The 16,241-nt window shown below is 40.6% G+C and overlaps 1 protein-coding gene across 7 annotated transcripts in view; it reads right to left on the bottom strand.

Annotated features, from left to right (window-relative positions):
• HDHD2 (haloacid dehalogenase like hydrolase domain containing 2) overlaps positions 1–14,837 on the bottom strand; it is a 34,415-nt gene extending 19,578 nt beyond the window's left edge. Inside the window, exons 1-4 of one of the 7 annotated variants that reach the window (XM_032309865.1) lie at positions 14,346–14,534; positions 8,337–8,380; positions 6,773–6,883; positions 3,143–3,351 (exon numbers count right to left, since the gene is read on the bottom strand). In XM_032309865.1, coding sequence (XP_032165756.1) covers positions 3,143–3,351; positions 6,773–6,873 — 310 coding nt within the window. In that variant the 5' untranslated portion in view covers positions 6,874–6,883; positions 8,337–8,380; positions 14,346–14,534. Of the gene's footprint in view, positions 1–3,142; positions 3,352–6,735; positions 6,884–7,934; positions 8,017–8,336; positions 8,381–13,382; positions 13,619–14,345; positions 14,535–14,624 lie in introns of those variants that run through there. The other 6 variants (XM_032309863.1, XM_032309862.1, XM_032309861.1 and 3 more) reach the window with 6 other exon arrangements.
• Between the last annotated feature and the right edge of the window lie 1,404 nt (positions 14,838–16,241).

Below are 16,241 nucleotides of genomic sequence, written 5' to 3'. Positions count from 1 at the left end.
TTTTGAGTCTCTTTTTGTGGGTGGTGTAAGGAAATGGTCCAGTATCATTCTTTTGCATATGTCTGTCCAATTTTCCCAACATGATTTTTTGACAAGAGTCTTTTTTTCACTGGACATTCTTCCTCGCTTTGTCTAAGATTAGTTGACCATAGAGTTGAGGGTCTATTTCTAGGCTCTCTATTCTGTTCCACTGATCTATGTGTCTGTTTTGTGCTAGTACCATACTGTCTTGATGATCATTTGTTATAGAGCTTGAAGTCCAGAATTGTGATGCCATCAACTTTGGCTTTCTTTTTCAATATTCCTTTGGCTATTCAGGGTCTTTTCTGGTTCTATACAAATTTAAAGATTATTTGTTACAGCTCTGTGAAAAAAGTTGATGGTATTTTGATAGCGATTGCATTAAATGTATAGATTGCTCTAGGTAGCACAGACGTTTTAACAATATTTGTTCTTCCAATCCACAAGCATGGAATGTTTTTCCATGTCTTTGTGTCGTCCTCAATTTCTTCCCTGAGTGAACTATAGTTCTATAGTTCTGAGTATAGATTCTTTGCCTCTTTGGTTAGGTTTTTTTCCTAGGTACCTTACGGTTTTGGGTGCAACTGTAAATGGGACCGACTCCTTAATTTCTCTTCTCTCTCATTGCTATTGTATAGAAATGCAACTGATTTCTGTGCATTCTGATTTTATATCCAGAAACTTTGCTGAATTCCTGTATGAGTCCTAGCAATTTTGGGGTGGAGTCTTTTGAGTTTTCAACATACAGTATCATGCCATCCTTTGCAGTGCTTTTATCCTTAGAATTTACCCCTCTATGGAACGAACCATCAAAATACTATATTTTAGGGGCTCCTGGGTGGCTCAGTAGGTTAAGCCTCTGCCTTCGGCTCAGGTCATGGTCTCAGGGTCCTGGGATCGAGCCTTACATTGGGCTCTCTGCTCAGCAGAGAGCCTGCTTCCTCCGGTCCCCACGCTCTGCCTGCCTGTGATCTCTGTCAATTAAATAATTAAAGTATTTTTAAAAAATACTGTATTTTAAAGTCATTTGAAGTAAGTCTCTTCTCTGAGTGAATATGTCACCAACTTGATACAGAATTAAATTTATTTGTTCCAATTTGATTTTGGTTTTCAGGGACTGGCTTGTTTTTTACTTTTTAACCACCTTTCAAACATGCAAAACATTTACATGGTTCCAAAGGCAACGCTATAAACAAGGTACTTGCAGAGAAGTCTTGTCTCCTATCACTTCCTTCCTTCCTCCTGTTTAGATAATCACTCTTCCTAGTTTCCCACTTATTCTTCTTTAGATTCCTTTCACAAATATAAGACAAACACATATCCATTTCTCTCTCATTTTCTTACACAAAAATATGTAAGGTTTCCTACACCCTGCTTTTTCACTTAATATATCCTATGAAGACCACTCCTTATCAGGAGACAGAATTTGCCCTTCCTTATTTTCCAGCTACAAGCCATTCCGTTTTGGGGACATATCATAGTTGAAACAATCAGCCTCTTCCAATGAACATTCATATTGTTTCCAATCTTCTGTTATTTCGAATAAGGCCATAATGAACAATTCTAATCACATGCCATGGTGTATTTTTGTAACTACCTCTTAGGGATGGATTCCTACCAGTGGCAGCTCTGCTTCATACCCGGTTTTGCTAATGCCAAATTCCTCTCCATAGGAGGTGCTCCATTTTATATTCTAGTCAGCATTCGGATTCTTTTTTTTTTTTTTTTTAAAGATTTTATTTATTTATTTGACAGACAGAGATCACAAGTAGACAGAGAGGCAGGCAGAGAGAGAGGAGGAAGTAGGGTCCCTGCTGAGCAAAGAGCCCAATGCGGGGCTCGATCCCAGGACCCTGGGATCATGACCTGAGCTGAAGGCAGAGGCTTTAACCCACTGAGCCACCCAGGTGCCCCAGATTCTTTTAATAAATATATTTTCTGTTTAGTTCAGCCAAAGTTGGCTTTCTGTTTCAAATAATAACTCTGCTTGATACACTGTTCTACTTCCTGATAGGACAAGTTTCGAGGTTCTGCCTAACAATATAGTCATGCTGAATTTCCCTCATCATTATTTGTAAAATCATCGTCAGATTTTATAATGAGGTACTTATATCCATTTTTCTATATTGTGTCATTTCACTCTGAGTATCATTTATAAAAAGAAGTAATGTGGCAAAGCTTCATAAAAAACAGGATATTTTCCCAGGGTCTGTTAATTTTTTTAAAGAAAAAAGTTTTATTTTATTTTGATTAAAAGTATTTTATGGTCATTGTAAAAACTTCACATGACACAGAATATCTTTTTTTTTTCACAATATTATTAAGATTTATTCATCAGCCTCAAAAGCCAAACCCATCATAAACAGAAACTCCTCATAATCAATCATTTATAAATGAGATCATATTAATTCCATTAAAACTGAAATAAAATGTAAGATTCTAACATATTTCATTTAATCAAATTAATACAGTGGCTCCTGGATTGAGGATTATAATACATAAAGTGATTCTGACCTGTGTTTTTTCAAACTGTGGGCCATGATCCATTAGCAGATTAAGAAGCTAATTTGGAGGGCTCTAAGCAGCATCAAATTCAAATAAACAATAAAGTAAACCAAACAGAAAATAGAGTGCATCTCATATAGTAGGAGTAAGTTTGTTTAACACATATAAACACAAATACTTATCTACTGGGTTACTATATTATGTATGCATATTGTGGCATGTAGTCAAAAGAAGTCTGAGAGGCGCGCCTGGGCGGCTGAGTCATTAACCGTCTGCCTTCAGCTCAGGTCATGATCCCAGGATCCTGGGATCAAGCCCCGCATTAGGCCTCTTGCTCAGTAAGAATCCTGCTTCTCCCTCTCCCACTCACCCTGCTTTGTTCCCTCTCTTGCTCTGTCTCTTTCTGTCAAATAAATAAATAAAATCTTAAAAACAACAACAAAGAAACCAGATTTGAGAAACATGAACTTATTAAAACTATCTGTTGACCATTTCAATAATAAGAGGAAATCTGACAAAATGTCCAGTTTTAAGAATGTTTTAACGTTCAGTTTTAAGAATGACTTAGAAGCAAATGTGAGGAACCAATTTCTGTATATTTCCAAATGTCCCCTACCTTTGAAATCAGGGAGCGCCCGATCATCCACTAGCAGCATGGGTCGAACTTGTTTCTGCTCTACTAAATTTCTGGCTGCAGTCAGCGAAGTGAATATTTCATCTTCAGAGATATCAAACTCCAATTTTTTCAACCTATCCAGTAGGTCTTGCTTGCTCTCTTTGGTTGTATTGGTCACAAACCTAACCATTACAGAAGCTCCACGCAACCTGGGAAAGTCAAATTCATATGTCAACAAGCAGCTTTTACACTCTAGCCCCATAAAACCGGATTTACAAAAACGTGCCAGAGGTCAGAAAATGAAGAGTAAGTCACCAAGCCAATGTTTTTATGGCCAATAAGCTTGTTTTTGTAACCTATCCAGATTTTTACAAACCATCCGCACCCTGTGGACTGCTTCATCTTCGAAGGCTGCACCGTCTAACTGTAAAAGCTATGTATGTCTACCTCTCTGAAGGCCTTCTGAAACTGAGTTTTACCTCAGGGTTTTAGTAAAGAAATGAAAAAATAAAACAGAGTTTAGTAACCACTGTACTCACAGATTATGAAAGAGAAAGTTATTTTAGAGATTATCTACTAGTGCAGCGTTCTCTTAAAGACGGGACAACAGAAGCCAGGAGTTAAGTGACTGCTCAGCTCTGCACAGAAGGGGGTCAGTAGAGCCCATGGGCAACTCAGATCTATGTTGTGGTACAACTTCTGAACTCCTATGTGAAGAGAACAGGGGACACTTCAGTATGCTTATTCCTTCTTAGCAGTCAATCAGAGTCAGGCTAAACCCTCAATATGTTACTAAGTTAACAGAAACTATCTGGAATGCTCAAAGAAACATTCCAGTTGTACAGACCTAAATGTGTTTTCCCCTTGAACTACCTACATACAGGATTGTTTTAATTCTGTGATCTGCTCCTGGAACCTAAACTGGCAGCCAGAGAGAGAATTCGTGATAGTCTAGCTTTCTTTAAAAATGGAAATTATTTTCTTAGCCTTAAAGTATTTTAATCTAAAATCCACAAATAATTTTAATTTAACCACAATTTAAAATTTTGTATCGATACCCTGTTGCTTTTTATTTTATGCCTCTCTTGAATGGACACAAAACATAACAGCACTAACAATTTAAAACAAGCAAGCAAATAAATCAGAAAAAACATTTTTAACTATTCACCCAAAGAACATTAAATACATTTCCTTGATTAAATGGTTCACTGTAATCATGATTATCTGTATAATATCTGTGTGATAGCTTTTCTGAAAAACACATTAAATTTGGTGATTTATCTCTCAAAAGAAACTGATGACTTCAACATAACTACCATCAACATAATTAAAAATGAACCAGTACAAGAATGGAAATTACCACATCACTTTTAATGAGGATTTTTAAAAACACTTTTCTTTTGACTAGTCCTTCAACTTCCCTTAGTTTCTTTTGTATCCACAGAAACACAAACCAGCAATGACAAGAGTACAGTGATTTCTTTGGGATGGAAAGCCTGCAGTGCCAGTAAGAGAATAGTGTGTAGACTCCCGTTCCCCAAGACTGGCAGGCTCACAGCTTATTGGGCAACTTAGAAATGTTGTCCACTGTTCACCAGAAAGAAATTCTTTGGATCCACAGTAGAAAGCTCATCATCTAAGCAGCAAAAGCTCTTACCCAGTAGAATGGACTGAACAACAGGCATCCTTTTCCCTAGAAATCCTACCTAGGAGAGAAACTCTGTCAAGAGAAAGTCCAACCCTACAATGGGTTTTCTTTTGGTTTTAAACATGTCCACCTCTAACAGATATCATAATTCTAACAAAATTGAGAGATTCCAACTGAAGTCTACCAGATACAAAAGCCTCTTCATGTTTACTGATTCCCCCAAGGGGAAATAAGCTCCTGGAGAGTCCAAAGTCTGTGTCACTCTTTTGCTTTACTACCTGGCCCTGTGACCCTGGTCACGATGTTTTCTGAATTAACAGCGTACTATGAATATTTTCAGGTTGGAAAATGATAAGCACCACAGGCTCATTACTGCTGATTTCTGAAAACTTCCCTAAATTATTTCAGGATGAAGTACTTAGTAACATTATTAGTTATGTCATATCAATGAGTATCTTTTTCAGAACTCAGAAGCAAACACATTTGGTTCACTTTAATAAACTTTTCCCATGTCCCCAGTTTGTATGTAGACTTGTGTTAAGTACTGTGATTGATACATCAGAAATAGAAGAGCTCAGTCAGACAGCCGGAGATGCTTCTGGAAGTACCAGCATGATGGCTGCCCAAGGAGAACCCCAAGTCCAGTTCAAACTTGTGTTGGCAGGCAATGGTAGTACCAGAAAAACTATGTTCATGAAACATCATCAGACTGAATTTGAGAAGTATGGAGCCACCCTGGGTGTTGAGGTCCATCCCTTCATGTTCCATACCAACAGAGGACCTACTAAGTTCAATGTATGGGATACGGCTCAGCAGGAGAAATCTGGTGGGCTGAGAGATGGCTGTGACGTCCAAGCCCAGGGTGCCACTGTAATATCTGATGTAACGCCAAGGATTACTTACAAGAATGTGCCTAACTGGCATAGAGATCTGGTCCGAGGGTGTGAAAACATGCCAATGTGCTATGTGGGTGTGTGGCCATGTCTGCTGCTGCCCCACCAGTGGCAGACACGGAGCCAGCTCAGCCAGCACAGGAAGAGCACGAGCCGGAGGTTGCTCAGACAGCTGCACCCCGGGGTGAGAACAGTGACCCAAGAAGGGTAGGTGAAGCCCCGCGGCAGAAGTCTAGTTCTAGGATAACTGTCCCATGATGTCAGTGGTGCAACATGTCCGCCACTTTATGATACAGCCGAGCTGGACACGTGCTTAACCTTTGGATGCTGAAGGAGATGAATGGGCTTTGGGGTGAATGTGGTCGTTTAAAAAGTACCTTCATTTTTTTGGACCTGCATTTTAGCTGTTTTGGAATGCAACCATACCCTCCTGAGTTTCAGATATGAGACTGCTCTAATCCCATCACAATATCCAGTGGCGTAATCTCGTCTGTCACTGTCATTCCCATTCCTCTTCATTTAGAATCAGAGTAAAGTTGTATTTCAAATTAAAAAAAAAAAAAAAAGAGAGAGAGAGAAATGTAAGCTAGTCTCTAGCCTTCAAAAGCATTATATGTAGCTGACAGAAAGCAATATAAAATTTCAAGCCTCTTACTAAATTTTACTCAAGCAGTTGCACACTCAGTGCTAAATTCTGGGTGAAGGGAGTAGGCAGAACTATGCCTTTGTGTATGTGTGTGTTTCATTTTGTGATTCCAGGATTCATTTGTGATTTTCCAATGGGTATTTATTCCATACTTTAGAATCTTAAGTTTTTATTCCCAAATTTACATTACTGACTTAGATAAAGACACACACACACAAAGAACAAAAGCACTAGATCAAAAGGCCAAACCTAATAAAGGTTTAGAAAACAGTGTTTGGAGGATATTACAGTGCATACGTCTTCTAGCTAAACCCAAGGCAGTTCCTGTATATATGGTAAGCTGGTGAAATGCCATCGTAAGGCCATCCATTTAGCTAATGATCTGCCTTGGTAAAATGGCACTTACAAACATATTTGTCAGCTGAACCTGGAGAATAGCTTGCCTTTTAAGAGCTTCCTGGGCGCCTGGCACAGCTGCATCTTCAATGTGAAGTGTGCCATTGAGATCCACCAAAACAGCTTTTAACGCACGGCGTGCTGCCATCCTTCATTCCCTAGGAGAGAGCAAATGAAATTAAAAATACAATTTAGGAAACAATGGACAATTAAAAACTGGTAAGTCTTCAAAAATATCATTCATATCCAGAAAAATACTGCTTCATGTTAAGCTGATTCTTTTAGGAAAAAAAAAAAATTGTTTTAAAAAATAAAAAAATCTAAAATTTGATCCATAGAACTTCTATAATGTTTGATTTTTCTTAAAAAAAATCTTGAATTAAAACCATAGGAAGGGGAATAATAAAAGAGAAGTTACTATTTACTTTCAGATTTCTTAAAATAATTCTTTGGTGGAACAATTCATTCAAAAATTTATCTTAAATATGAGCAAATGTACTCTGAAGAATGGGTGAATGGAAGCCTTAAATCATGGGCAAAATCTTTTTCATCTTTTACTATATATGATGAAAGTGCTGAGGGGCGCCTGGGTGGCTCACTCGGTTCAGTGTCCGACTCTTGACTTTGGCTCAGGTCATGATCTCAGGGTTGAGAGACAGAGCCATGTCAGGCTCTGGTGGAGTGGGCTTGAGATTCTCTCCCCTTCTTCCTCTGCCCCTCCCTCTGCTTACATGCAGGTGTGCACACTCTCTTTCTATATATGAGTAAATTTTAAAAATCTTTAAAAAGAAAGAAAGGAAGGAAGGAAGGAAGGAAGGAAATGTTCTACTTGCCCATCTCCACCATGATAGCCTGATATGGTATATGTTATCAAGGAGATATCAGTGTTTACAGGTCACTGAGAAGGAAATTTCAAGCTATAAAATAATTTTAGTCAGGAGATGTTTCCCCTACCTTAACCACATTCAACTTTCCTTCTGCATTTTTTCCCCTTTAAAATTTTCTTATTATGAGCTACATCATATATACAAAGGCATATAAGGTATATGTACTGTTTAAAATTACAGAGTGGATGAGAACAGTAGGGAAACTAAAGAGAAGAGAATGGGACTTCATTTTTAGTTTTTTTCAGCTTATTCATTTTTTCTTCCATTTTTGTTTTTATAATAATAAAATATTTCCGACATATAAACAATGTCCCCTGTGTACCTCCTTTATAGTCAACTGCTCTCCCCTCCACCAACTCCTGGCAACAATTGTTATTCTGTCCCTTGTTCCTTTTCAGAATGTCCTATCAATAAAATCATAGAATATGTAGCTTGTTGAGGTGGGCTTCTTTTACTTAGCAAAATGCATTTAAGATCCATCCATGTTTTTGCTAGAATCAATAAAGCTCATCCCTCTTGTTACTGAATAGTACCCCACAATGTGGATATACCAGTTTATCCATTCTCTGGTTGAATTTTACCTTGGTCTGTTTGGTTTTCAGTGATCCTGAATAAAGCAGTTATAAACATTCATGCATAGGTTTTTAGTATATGTGCTGCCGAAGCGAGCACCATGCACAGGTTTTTGCGTTAAGAGAAGTTTTCCATTTATTTGGGTAAATACCTAGGAGTGTGGTTGCTGGATCCTTTGGTAAGCCCAAGTTTCACCTTTAAAGGATGAAAAATATAGGTAATAAAGATATTTAAAAGATTACGTTACAGCTCTGAAACCAATTCCAAAAAAAGATTCTAAATTTATCTTGAGCAATGGCAGAAACTTGTAATCTCCTATGCTGACTCCTTTGAAAAGTAAATACATATTTGTGGATGAATAAACTCTGGTATGCTTCTTTGCTTAAAAAAAAAAACACAAAAAACAAACAAACAAAAAAAACAACTCATTCTTGGACTTGGGCTTCCTATAATATAGCTGGCTAAGTGACCAAATTAATGCTCCAAATGAAACCTAACAATACTAGATTAAAACACACACACACACACACACACACACACACACAAACACACACCCCTTGAATGACACAGGGGTTAGGGATGCTGACCCCTGCACAGCTGGATATCCAAGTATAATTTCTGACTCCACCAAAACTTAACTGCTTTAACAGACTGCTGTTGACCGGAAGCCTTATGAATAACATAAGCACTAGGTTAACACATATTTTGTATGTTGTATGTATTGTATGTTGTATTTTTACAATAAAGTAAGCTAGAGAAGGAAATGTTAAGAAAATTGTAAGGAAGAGAAAATACATTTACAGTATTATACTGTATTTATGGGAAAAAAAATCATATAAGTGGACCAGCGCAGTTCAAACACATGCTGTTCAAGGGTGCATATGTATGTATATGTGTGTGCGTGTGCGCGCGCATGCACGCATGTATGTAAAGCTTCAAGGAGTAAGGAAGAAAATAAGGATTTCTTAGATCTGAATAAAGTAACAAACCAGAAGATGAGCAGAATACCACAGCCTGTTTTGGTCCTAAGAGCATCTGCCCACACTAGGTTACCTTGAGTCCCCCAACTCCTTGGCCCCTTCAGGGAATACAAAATAAAACTCAGAGCCCACCTGCAGAGAGAGATCCTCCCAATCTAAGTGCAGAGCCTTTCCTGTAAGGATGAGCCAGAAATAAACCATCACTGGCACTCCCACTCCACCAACTCAGGCAACTACAAGAAAATCAACTGCTATGAAACTTGGACCAAAGAGTGAAAGGAAGAAAATGCTACAGAGAATGTGGAAACATAAGCCAGCCCTGGACCCAGTCTGCAGACTAAACTCACATCATCGAAGGTAAGTCCTCAGAGAACCTTCAAGATTTTAATTAGAATGACCTTAACTAGCAGGTGCCTGCTGAAGCAAATGCAAATCCTCCCCAAGATATGACTTTCAGCCAAACAGCAAAGAAATCCCACAAATCAAATAAAATAAAATTCTAAGCACAATGAGCACGTAACCTAAAGAAACAAGGACCATAAGGGAGAAGAACCTGCAGAAACAACCGAGCATAAAGCTGTCCTGTAAGGGCTCCTGTGATAAATGTGATTATCAGACAAATCCACTGGATAAGGCCTGCAAGTTTAATGAATAAAAGACTGAAAATCTGTGCAAAACAGACTGAGAAAGCCCAACGCATTCCAAGCAAAATAAAAAGAAGTCCATTATCTAAACTGCTGTATACTGAAAGCAAAGAAAAGATCCTGAAGGCAGCCACGGGAAAAGATACATTACTTTCAAAGACCCAAAAGACTGATTGATAGCTGACTTTACACTAGCAACGATGACAACCAAAACACATTAGAATAGTATTTTCAGTGTGCTGAAAGAAAATAACTGCCCATCTAGTAACATATAATAAAAAATTCATTACCAAATTGGGGTTATCCTATTAATACTAGGTTGGTTTAAATTAGAAAACCAATCACTGTATTTACCACATTAACAAATGAAAGAAGTAAAATAATGTCTGATCATATCAATTCATGCAAAAAAAAGCATTTGATAAAACTCAGCACCTATACATACTAAAATACTCTAAGCAACATAAAAATGGCAGGCAACTTCTACAAGCTGATAAAGACTAACTACAAAAGCCTACAGCCAATATTAGACTTATCAGTAATACTGGAAACATCTTAGAGATAAGAATAACACAAGGATGTTACTAAGACCACTTCCACTTAACAGTGTAAATCATATCCTAGTTAGTGTAGTCAGGCAAGAAAAACAAGGTATAAGAACTGGACAAGAGAAAACTATTGCTATTCATACATGTTATGAGTGTATATACAAAAATTCAAGATGCTGAACCAGCAGGAAAGTATAGCAATTAATATTAAAAATCATTATCATTTCTATGTCACTAAAAATATTTAGAAAACAAATTTAAAAATATTACTTGCAACAGTGTCATAAAATGTAAAGTAACCAGGAAAGTCTAATGATGTCGACATTTTTAGGTCAAAATTTAAAAACTTCAATGAAAGCCACAAAAAATGAGTTAAATATATAGATGTACCATTTTCATGGATTAAAAGACCCAATATTGTAAAGATGTCAGTTTTCCCTGTAATGATCTATATAGGCTCAGGGCAATTTAAATCATTATCTCAAAGAATGTTTTGTGGAACTTGGTAAGCTGATTCTAAAAGCTAGACATCAGTGCAAATGGCCAGAGATAACCAACATACTTCAGCCAAGACTGGAGAAGAAAAAGAAGGTGGGACCTTGCTTTACTTAATATACAAATTTGATTAATGAGGTCTCATAATTAGTGAAGAGGTTGTGGTATTAGCACATAAGGAGACAAAGTAATCACCGGAACAGAAGAAAGAATCCAGAAAAAGACCCCCATCCCATGTGTAGAAACTGGACATGACAGAGGTAATTCCAGATACATGAAGAAAGAATGATGTGGTCAATAAAATGGTGTCAGAAAAAATTAAACTGCACTCCCATATAACACCACACACAATTTTTTCCCAGGTAGATTAAATGACTGCATGTTTACGGCAAAACTGTAAAACTTTTAGATAGAATATCTTCATGACTTGAGAATCAGAATGGCTTTTTATTAAGTTACAAAAAGCACCGGGGAGCCTGGGTGGCTCAGTCGGTTAAGCTTTTGCCTTCGGCTCAGGTCATGATCCCGGCGTCCTGGGATCAAGCCCCACATAGGGCTCCCTCCTCAACGGAAAGCCTGCTATTCCCTCTCCCACTCCCCCTGCTTGTGTTCCCTCTCTTGATGTGTCTCTCTCTGTCAAATAAGTAATAAATAAAATCTTAGGAAAAAAAAGATATAAAAAGCACCAACCATAAAGGAAAAGGCAGATAAATTCAATTACTGGAAAAGAGTTTTTAAAGAGAGAAACAGAGTGAAAACATACAGAATGAAAAACAAATTTTTTCTACATGTGAGGAAGGACCCAAATCCAGAAAATATAAACTATAAATATTAAGACAAACAACCAGTAGAAAAATGGGCAACATCTGTACTCAATAAAAAATGTTAACTCTGAAGGTAATAAAGAACAAAATATAAACAAGACTGGACAGACAACAAAAGAATTGCAGTTAAAAAAAAACAACAACAAAGTAAAAAACCTGTACAGCTAGAGCCAGCAAATGGTCATAATAAATACTGATAATATTAATCCTTATTGAAGTATCCACATAGGCTTAATGTTACCAAAGCATTTTAAAAGGCTATTTTTGCTTTCATCAGTTCCACAGAACATAACTTTTAAATCCTAAAATGCTCTCTGGAGCATTACATATCTGAGAGTGACTGACAGGTCTAGAAGAAAAAAAACAAAACAAAACAAAACTGAGATGCCCCACTCAAACCACAAAACACACTTCCTTAATTAGCCCCAGTATAGGTCATGGCCACTTCTGCCATGACCTCGTCTGAACCCCTATAATACTTGTTAGTTGATCTACAGGTCAGTATTTGATAAAATATAATTGTAAAATACATGTGTCACCTCCAAAGAACAGGCAAAGGCTTTGGAAGTAGTCCATGTCCTTTTTCTTGGGTCCATGTCCCACCGTCTCCCATAGTTTGAACAGGTTATAGGAGATTTAACTTAAAAAGCCATCAATAGCTGATAATGAATAGCCCATATTCAGTGCAGAGAAGAAAAGTAAATTCTCTCTCATGCCAAAAGGAACTTTTCAAGATACTTCAGAAGGACATCTCCTTTTGAATATCGTGGTGCATCTCAGGACAGCAAGCCCTCTTTACCCTCCAAGCTGCTCTTTCCTACAATCCTTATGAGGGAATGGCCATCCCAGCAATCCAGACGTAGCCACCAGCCTCTCCCACTCCTTCCTCCCACACAATCAAATGCCAAGTCACCTCGGCTCTGCCTCTTTTGAATCCACTCACTTCTCTCCATAATTACTAAAACGATCTTGGTTTTTTTTTTAATTTTTTTTAAAAGATTTTATTTATTTGACAGACAGAGATCACAAGTAGGCAGAGAGGCAGACAGAAAGAGAGGGGAAAAGCAGGCTCCCTGCCAAGCAGAGAGCCTGATGCGGTGCTCAATCCCAGGACCCTGGGACCATGACCTGAGCCGAAGGCAGAGACTTTAACCCACTGAGCCACCCAGGCACCCCATAAAACGATCTTGGTTTTGAAACTACCTCTCATCTAGCCTATTTGAACAACTCCCTAAGTGTCTTCTTTGCTTCAAATCTTATTTCTAGCCCCAAATCCGCTACCTGAAGTGAAGTAGTTTAGCGAAGTCCAAGAACGAAGGGGCTGCACATGGCTGGATTTGAATGTCAGCTCACTAGCTGTGTGAACCTGGGCAACTTTCTTAACCTTTCGGCCTCCGGCTCTTCATTACTAAAGTAGAAAGAATTACACCCAACTCTAAGGGTTGACAGGTCAATTACAGAAAGTAACACGTGTTGTGAACACTGCTGCGCACAGAGAAAGGCTGGGTTAAGTATGTGGGGGGAGGGGAGAGAATCTGAGGCACACGTCAAGGCCAACAGAAATCACAGGATACATATGACACAAAGTCCTAAAGCCTCAGAATAAACTGAGAATTTGAGAAAACATTTTCTACCAAACCAAGTCTATACTTTGGCATATCATTCAAATCTTGAATAAATATTTAAGACAAGAGTTTTGAACAAACCATTTTCTCCTGCGAAGTTGGGGCTTTTCAGGATATGCCTCCTAGACCTCCTGGGGAATACTAACTCTCTTTTCTTCCCTATGTATTTCTGGTGAAAATGTCTGGAACCATTGTATGCACTCCATAAATGACACTAGTTTTCAGTCACTATCCAGTTAAAAATCTTCCAGTTGGGGGCGCCTGGGTGGCTCAGTCCTTAAGCGTCTGCCTCAGGATCAGGTCAAGGTCCCAGGGTCCTGAGATCCAATCCCACACAGGGCTGCCAGCTCTGCGGGATGCCTGCTTCTCCTCTCCCATTCTCCCTGCTTGTGTTCCCTCTCCTCTGTCTCTGTCAATAAGTAAATCTTCAAACAAACAAACAAACAAAAAAACTTCCAGTTGCTCTGCAAGGTCCTCAGGGTAAAGTCTTAACAACGAACCCTGCTGTGAGGAGCCCTGGGTTCACCTCTCCAACTCCTTCCCCTCTACTCGACGCCCAAGTTCCACAGCACTGCAGGAGGCTACCAGCCCTATACTCTACCTCCCTCATCGCTGGACTTTGGAAGTCCTTTTGTTTTCTGAGTTCTACCACACCTGTCCCCTACATCCTCCTTTCTCCTGGACAACTGCAGTTTGTAGGTCTCAGATTAGCATCCTTTCCTCTGGCATTCCCGAGTGCAACTCCTTTCGCCCAAGGAGCTCCTAGCTTGCTCCTATCACTCCACTTATCACTCGGTCCAAAGTGTTAAGCTCTATGAGGAAAGGAGCTGTTGTGGCCTTTTCCGCGGCACTACTGACCGCTCAGTATGGGCTTGTGAGTTAACCCAATTCATGAATCCCGGTCTCAGCTGACCGGGAGGATTCCAGGAACAAAGGTCCTTCAGCTCTAACAACTGCGAGCTCCTCCACCTCCTGGATGGAGGGCCTCAGGGCTGGTCACTGCACTCCGCCCCACTGCAAAATCCAGGACCTGGCCAGACTGACCGGAAGGGACATCAGCTTCGAAAAACAGTCCAGGGGGCAGGTCCCGTGGGATGTCTACCACACCAGAATCACGATGTGCTCCAGGACTACAAACAGCCCAGCACCACCTCGACCCCGAAGCCCCGCGGCCCCACGGAAGCGCTCGGAGCCTCACTCCGCGCATGCGCGCCGGCCCGGCGGCCACGGGAATCGCCCCCGCCCGGAGGGGTGGGACCGTCATCTCCCAGCGCGAGCCCGGGTTGGTCCGCGGCCCAGGAGGGGGGTGGCCTGGAGACGCACCCAGCATTTCACAAAGAAACGCAGCCTTCGCACGGGTGGGAAGTCGCCCGTCCCAGAGCGGCTCCTCACCCCGCTCCGCACCCCGTCCTCAGCAAAAGCCCCGCTACCAGGAAAGTCAGCACAACCCTGCCGTCCGCAACGTCCTCGAGGCCAGTCCAGGCAGGCAAGCAGCCGCTAGACGCCGGAAACTGGGCCGACAGACGCACCGGAAGTCCCGCCTCTCCCCCGTCCAACTCCGCCCCATCCGCCCTTCGCTGCTTCCGGGTTGCGGGCCCTCACTCTAGAGTGTAGGCTTCTCCTTGCCACTTTGGAGGTGTAAAAATTGTTCTTAATACTCGCTCCCTGAAGGGCACGGCCTGCTTAGCCCCAGATGTAGGAGGATAAACGAAACCTCTGTCTTCGCTCAGCAGCTCTTTACCCTTCTGCAGCCCCATTGGTGAACCAAGTACCTTTCTTTGCCGCCACCCTCTCTCGCTGCACCACTTCATGCCCATTCTCGAGGTGTAACTTGGAAGTTAACTCCGTGATGCTTTCTGTGAAATACCCGATCTCTTAAGTCATTTTATGCTTTGCTACTTGAATAGCATCTGGCATTTGCAGCTGTGTTAACCCCTACCTCAGGCAACGAGGTTCCTCTTTTCCTACATCAGATGTTCCAAAACCTTAAGCTGCCAACACTCCCATCCTGCCTCTCATTAGAGAGCAACCCCAGGCCTTGCCTATCGTCCCTAGTGAAGCAGTATCTTGAGGTGGCGTGTAACCATCTCCCTCACTGCTCCTCTCCCACGCACCTACTGGGAGTCTCCGATCCACATTGGCTGCCTTCAAATAAATAAAACTTCTTGAGTGCAGATGTGGTCATCTTATGCATTCTCTATGAAAACGACTAAATGAAAAACTTTCTAGAGCAGTCTGACTTAGTAGGATACACACTCTGGTTTGCACATATGGAACTCCTTGCCTGGGTGCTACCAGAACCCATCCAACGCCCCCTCTGCCCAGGGCTGCAGCCTATGTTGTGAGCTAGAACACGTTCTTCTGGACTAGCGACCCTCTACTTTTCCTCCCCACTCGGTCTGAAGGTTGTTTTTGTTTTATTCATATTTGTTAAGTCTATTTTCTATGTAAGGGCATACTTGGTTAAAGGAAAAGGAATCTGCTCCTAGTTTCCCCTTCAGAACTAAGAGCTGCGAACTAAAACAGCACTGAAGGATTTTAAGCAAGTGCATAATGTTAAGACTTGCATTTTTCTAAATACTCTGGCTGCAGTATGGAGAATGGATGGGAGAGGGACCAAAGTGTACATGAGACCAGGTAAGCTACTGCAGGGCTACAAGAGCAATGCTTGCACTAAATTGTGGGGAAACAAAGCAGACAAATTCAGGAGATCTTAGGAGGTAAAAGAGAAATTGTTAGAGATTGAGTTGGTAAGGGAGAGGTAGGCATCAAGATAACTACTAAGGGGGCACCTGGAGGGCTCAGTCGTTAAGTACCTGCCTTCAGCTCAGGTCATGACCCCAGAGTCCTGGGATCAAGCCCATTCGGCTCCCTGCTCAGCAGGAAGCCTGCTTCTCCCTCTCCCACGCCCCCTGCTTGTGTTCACTCTCTTGCTGTGTC

This window comes from Mustela erminea, chromosome 13, assembly GCF_009829155.1.
Source record: "Mustela erminea isolate mMusErm1 chromosome 13, mMusErm1.Pri, whole genome shotgun sequence".
In the NCBI taxonomy this organism is placed as follows: domain Eukaryota; kingdom Metazoa; phylum Chordata; class Mammalia; order Carnivora; family Mustelidae; genus Mustela; species Mustela erminea.
Note: the sequence above shows the minus strand (reverse complement) of the source record. Positions and strands in the feature narration are given on the sequence as shown.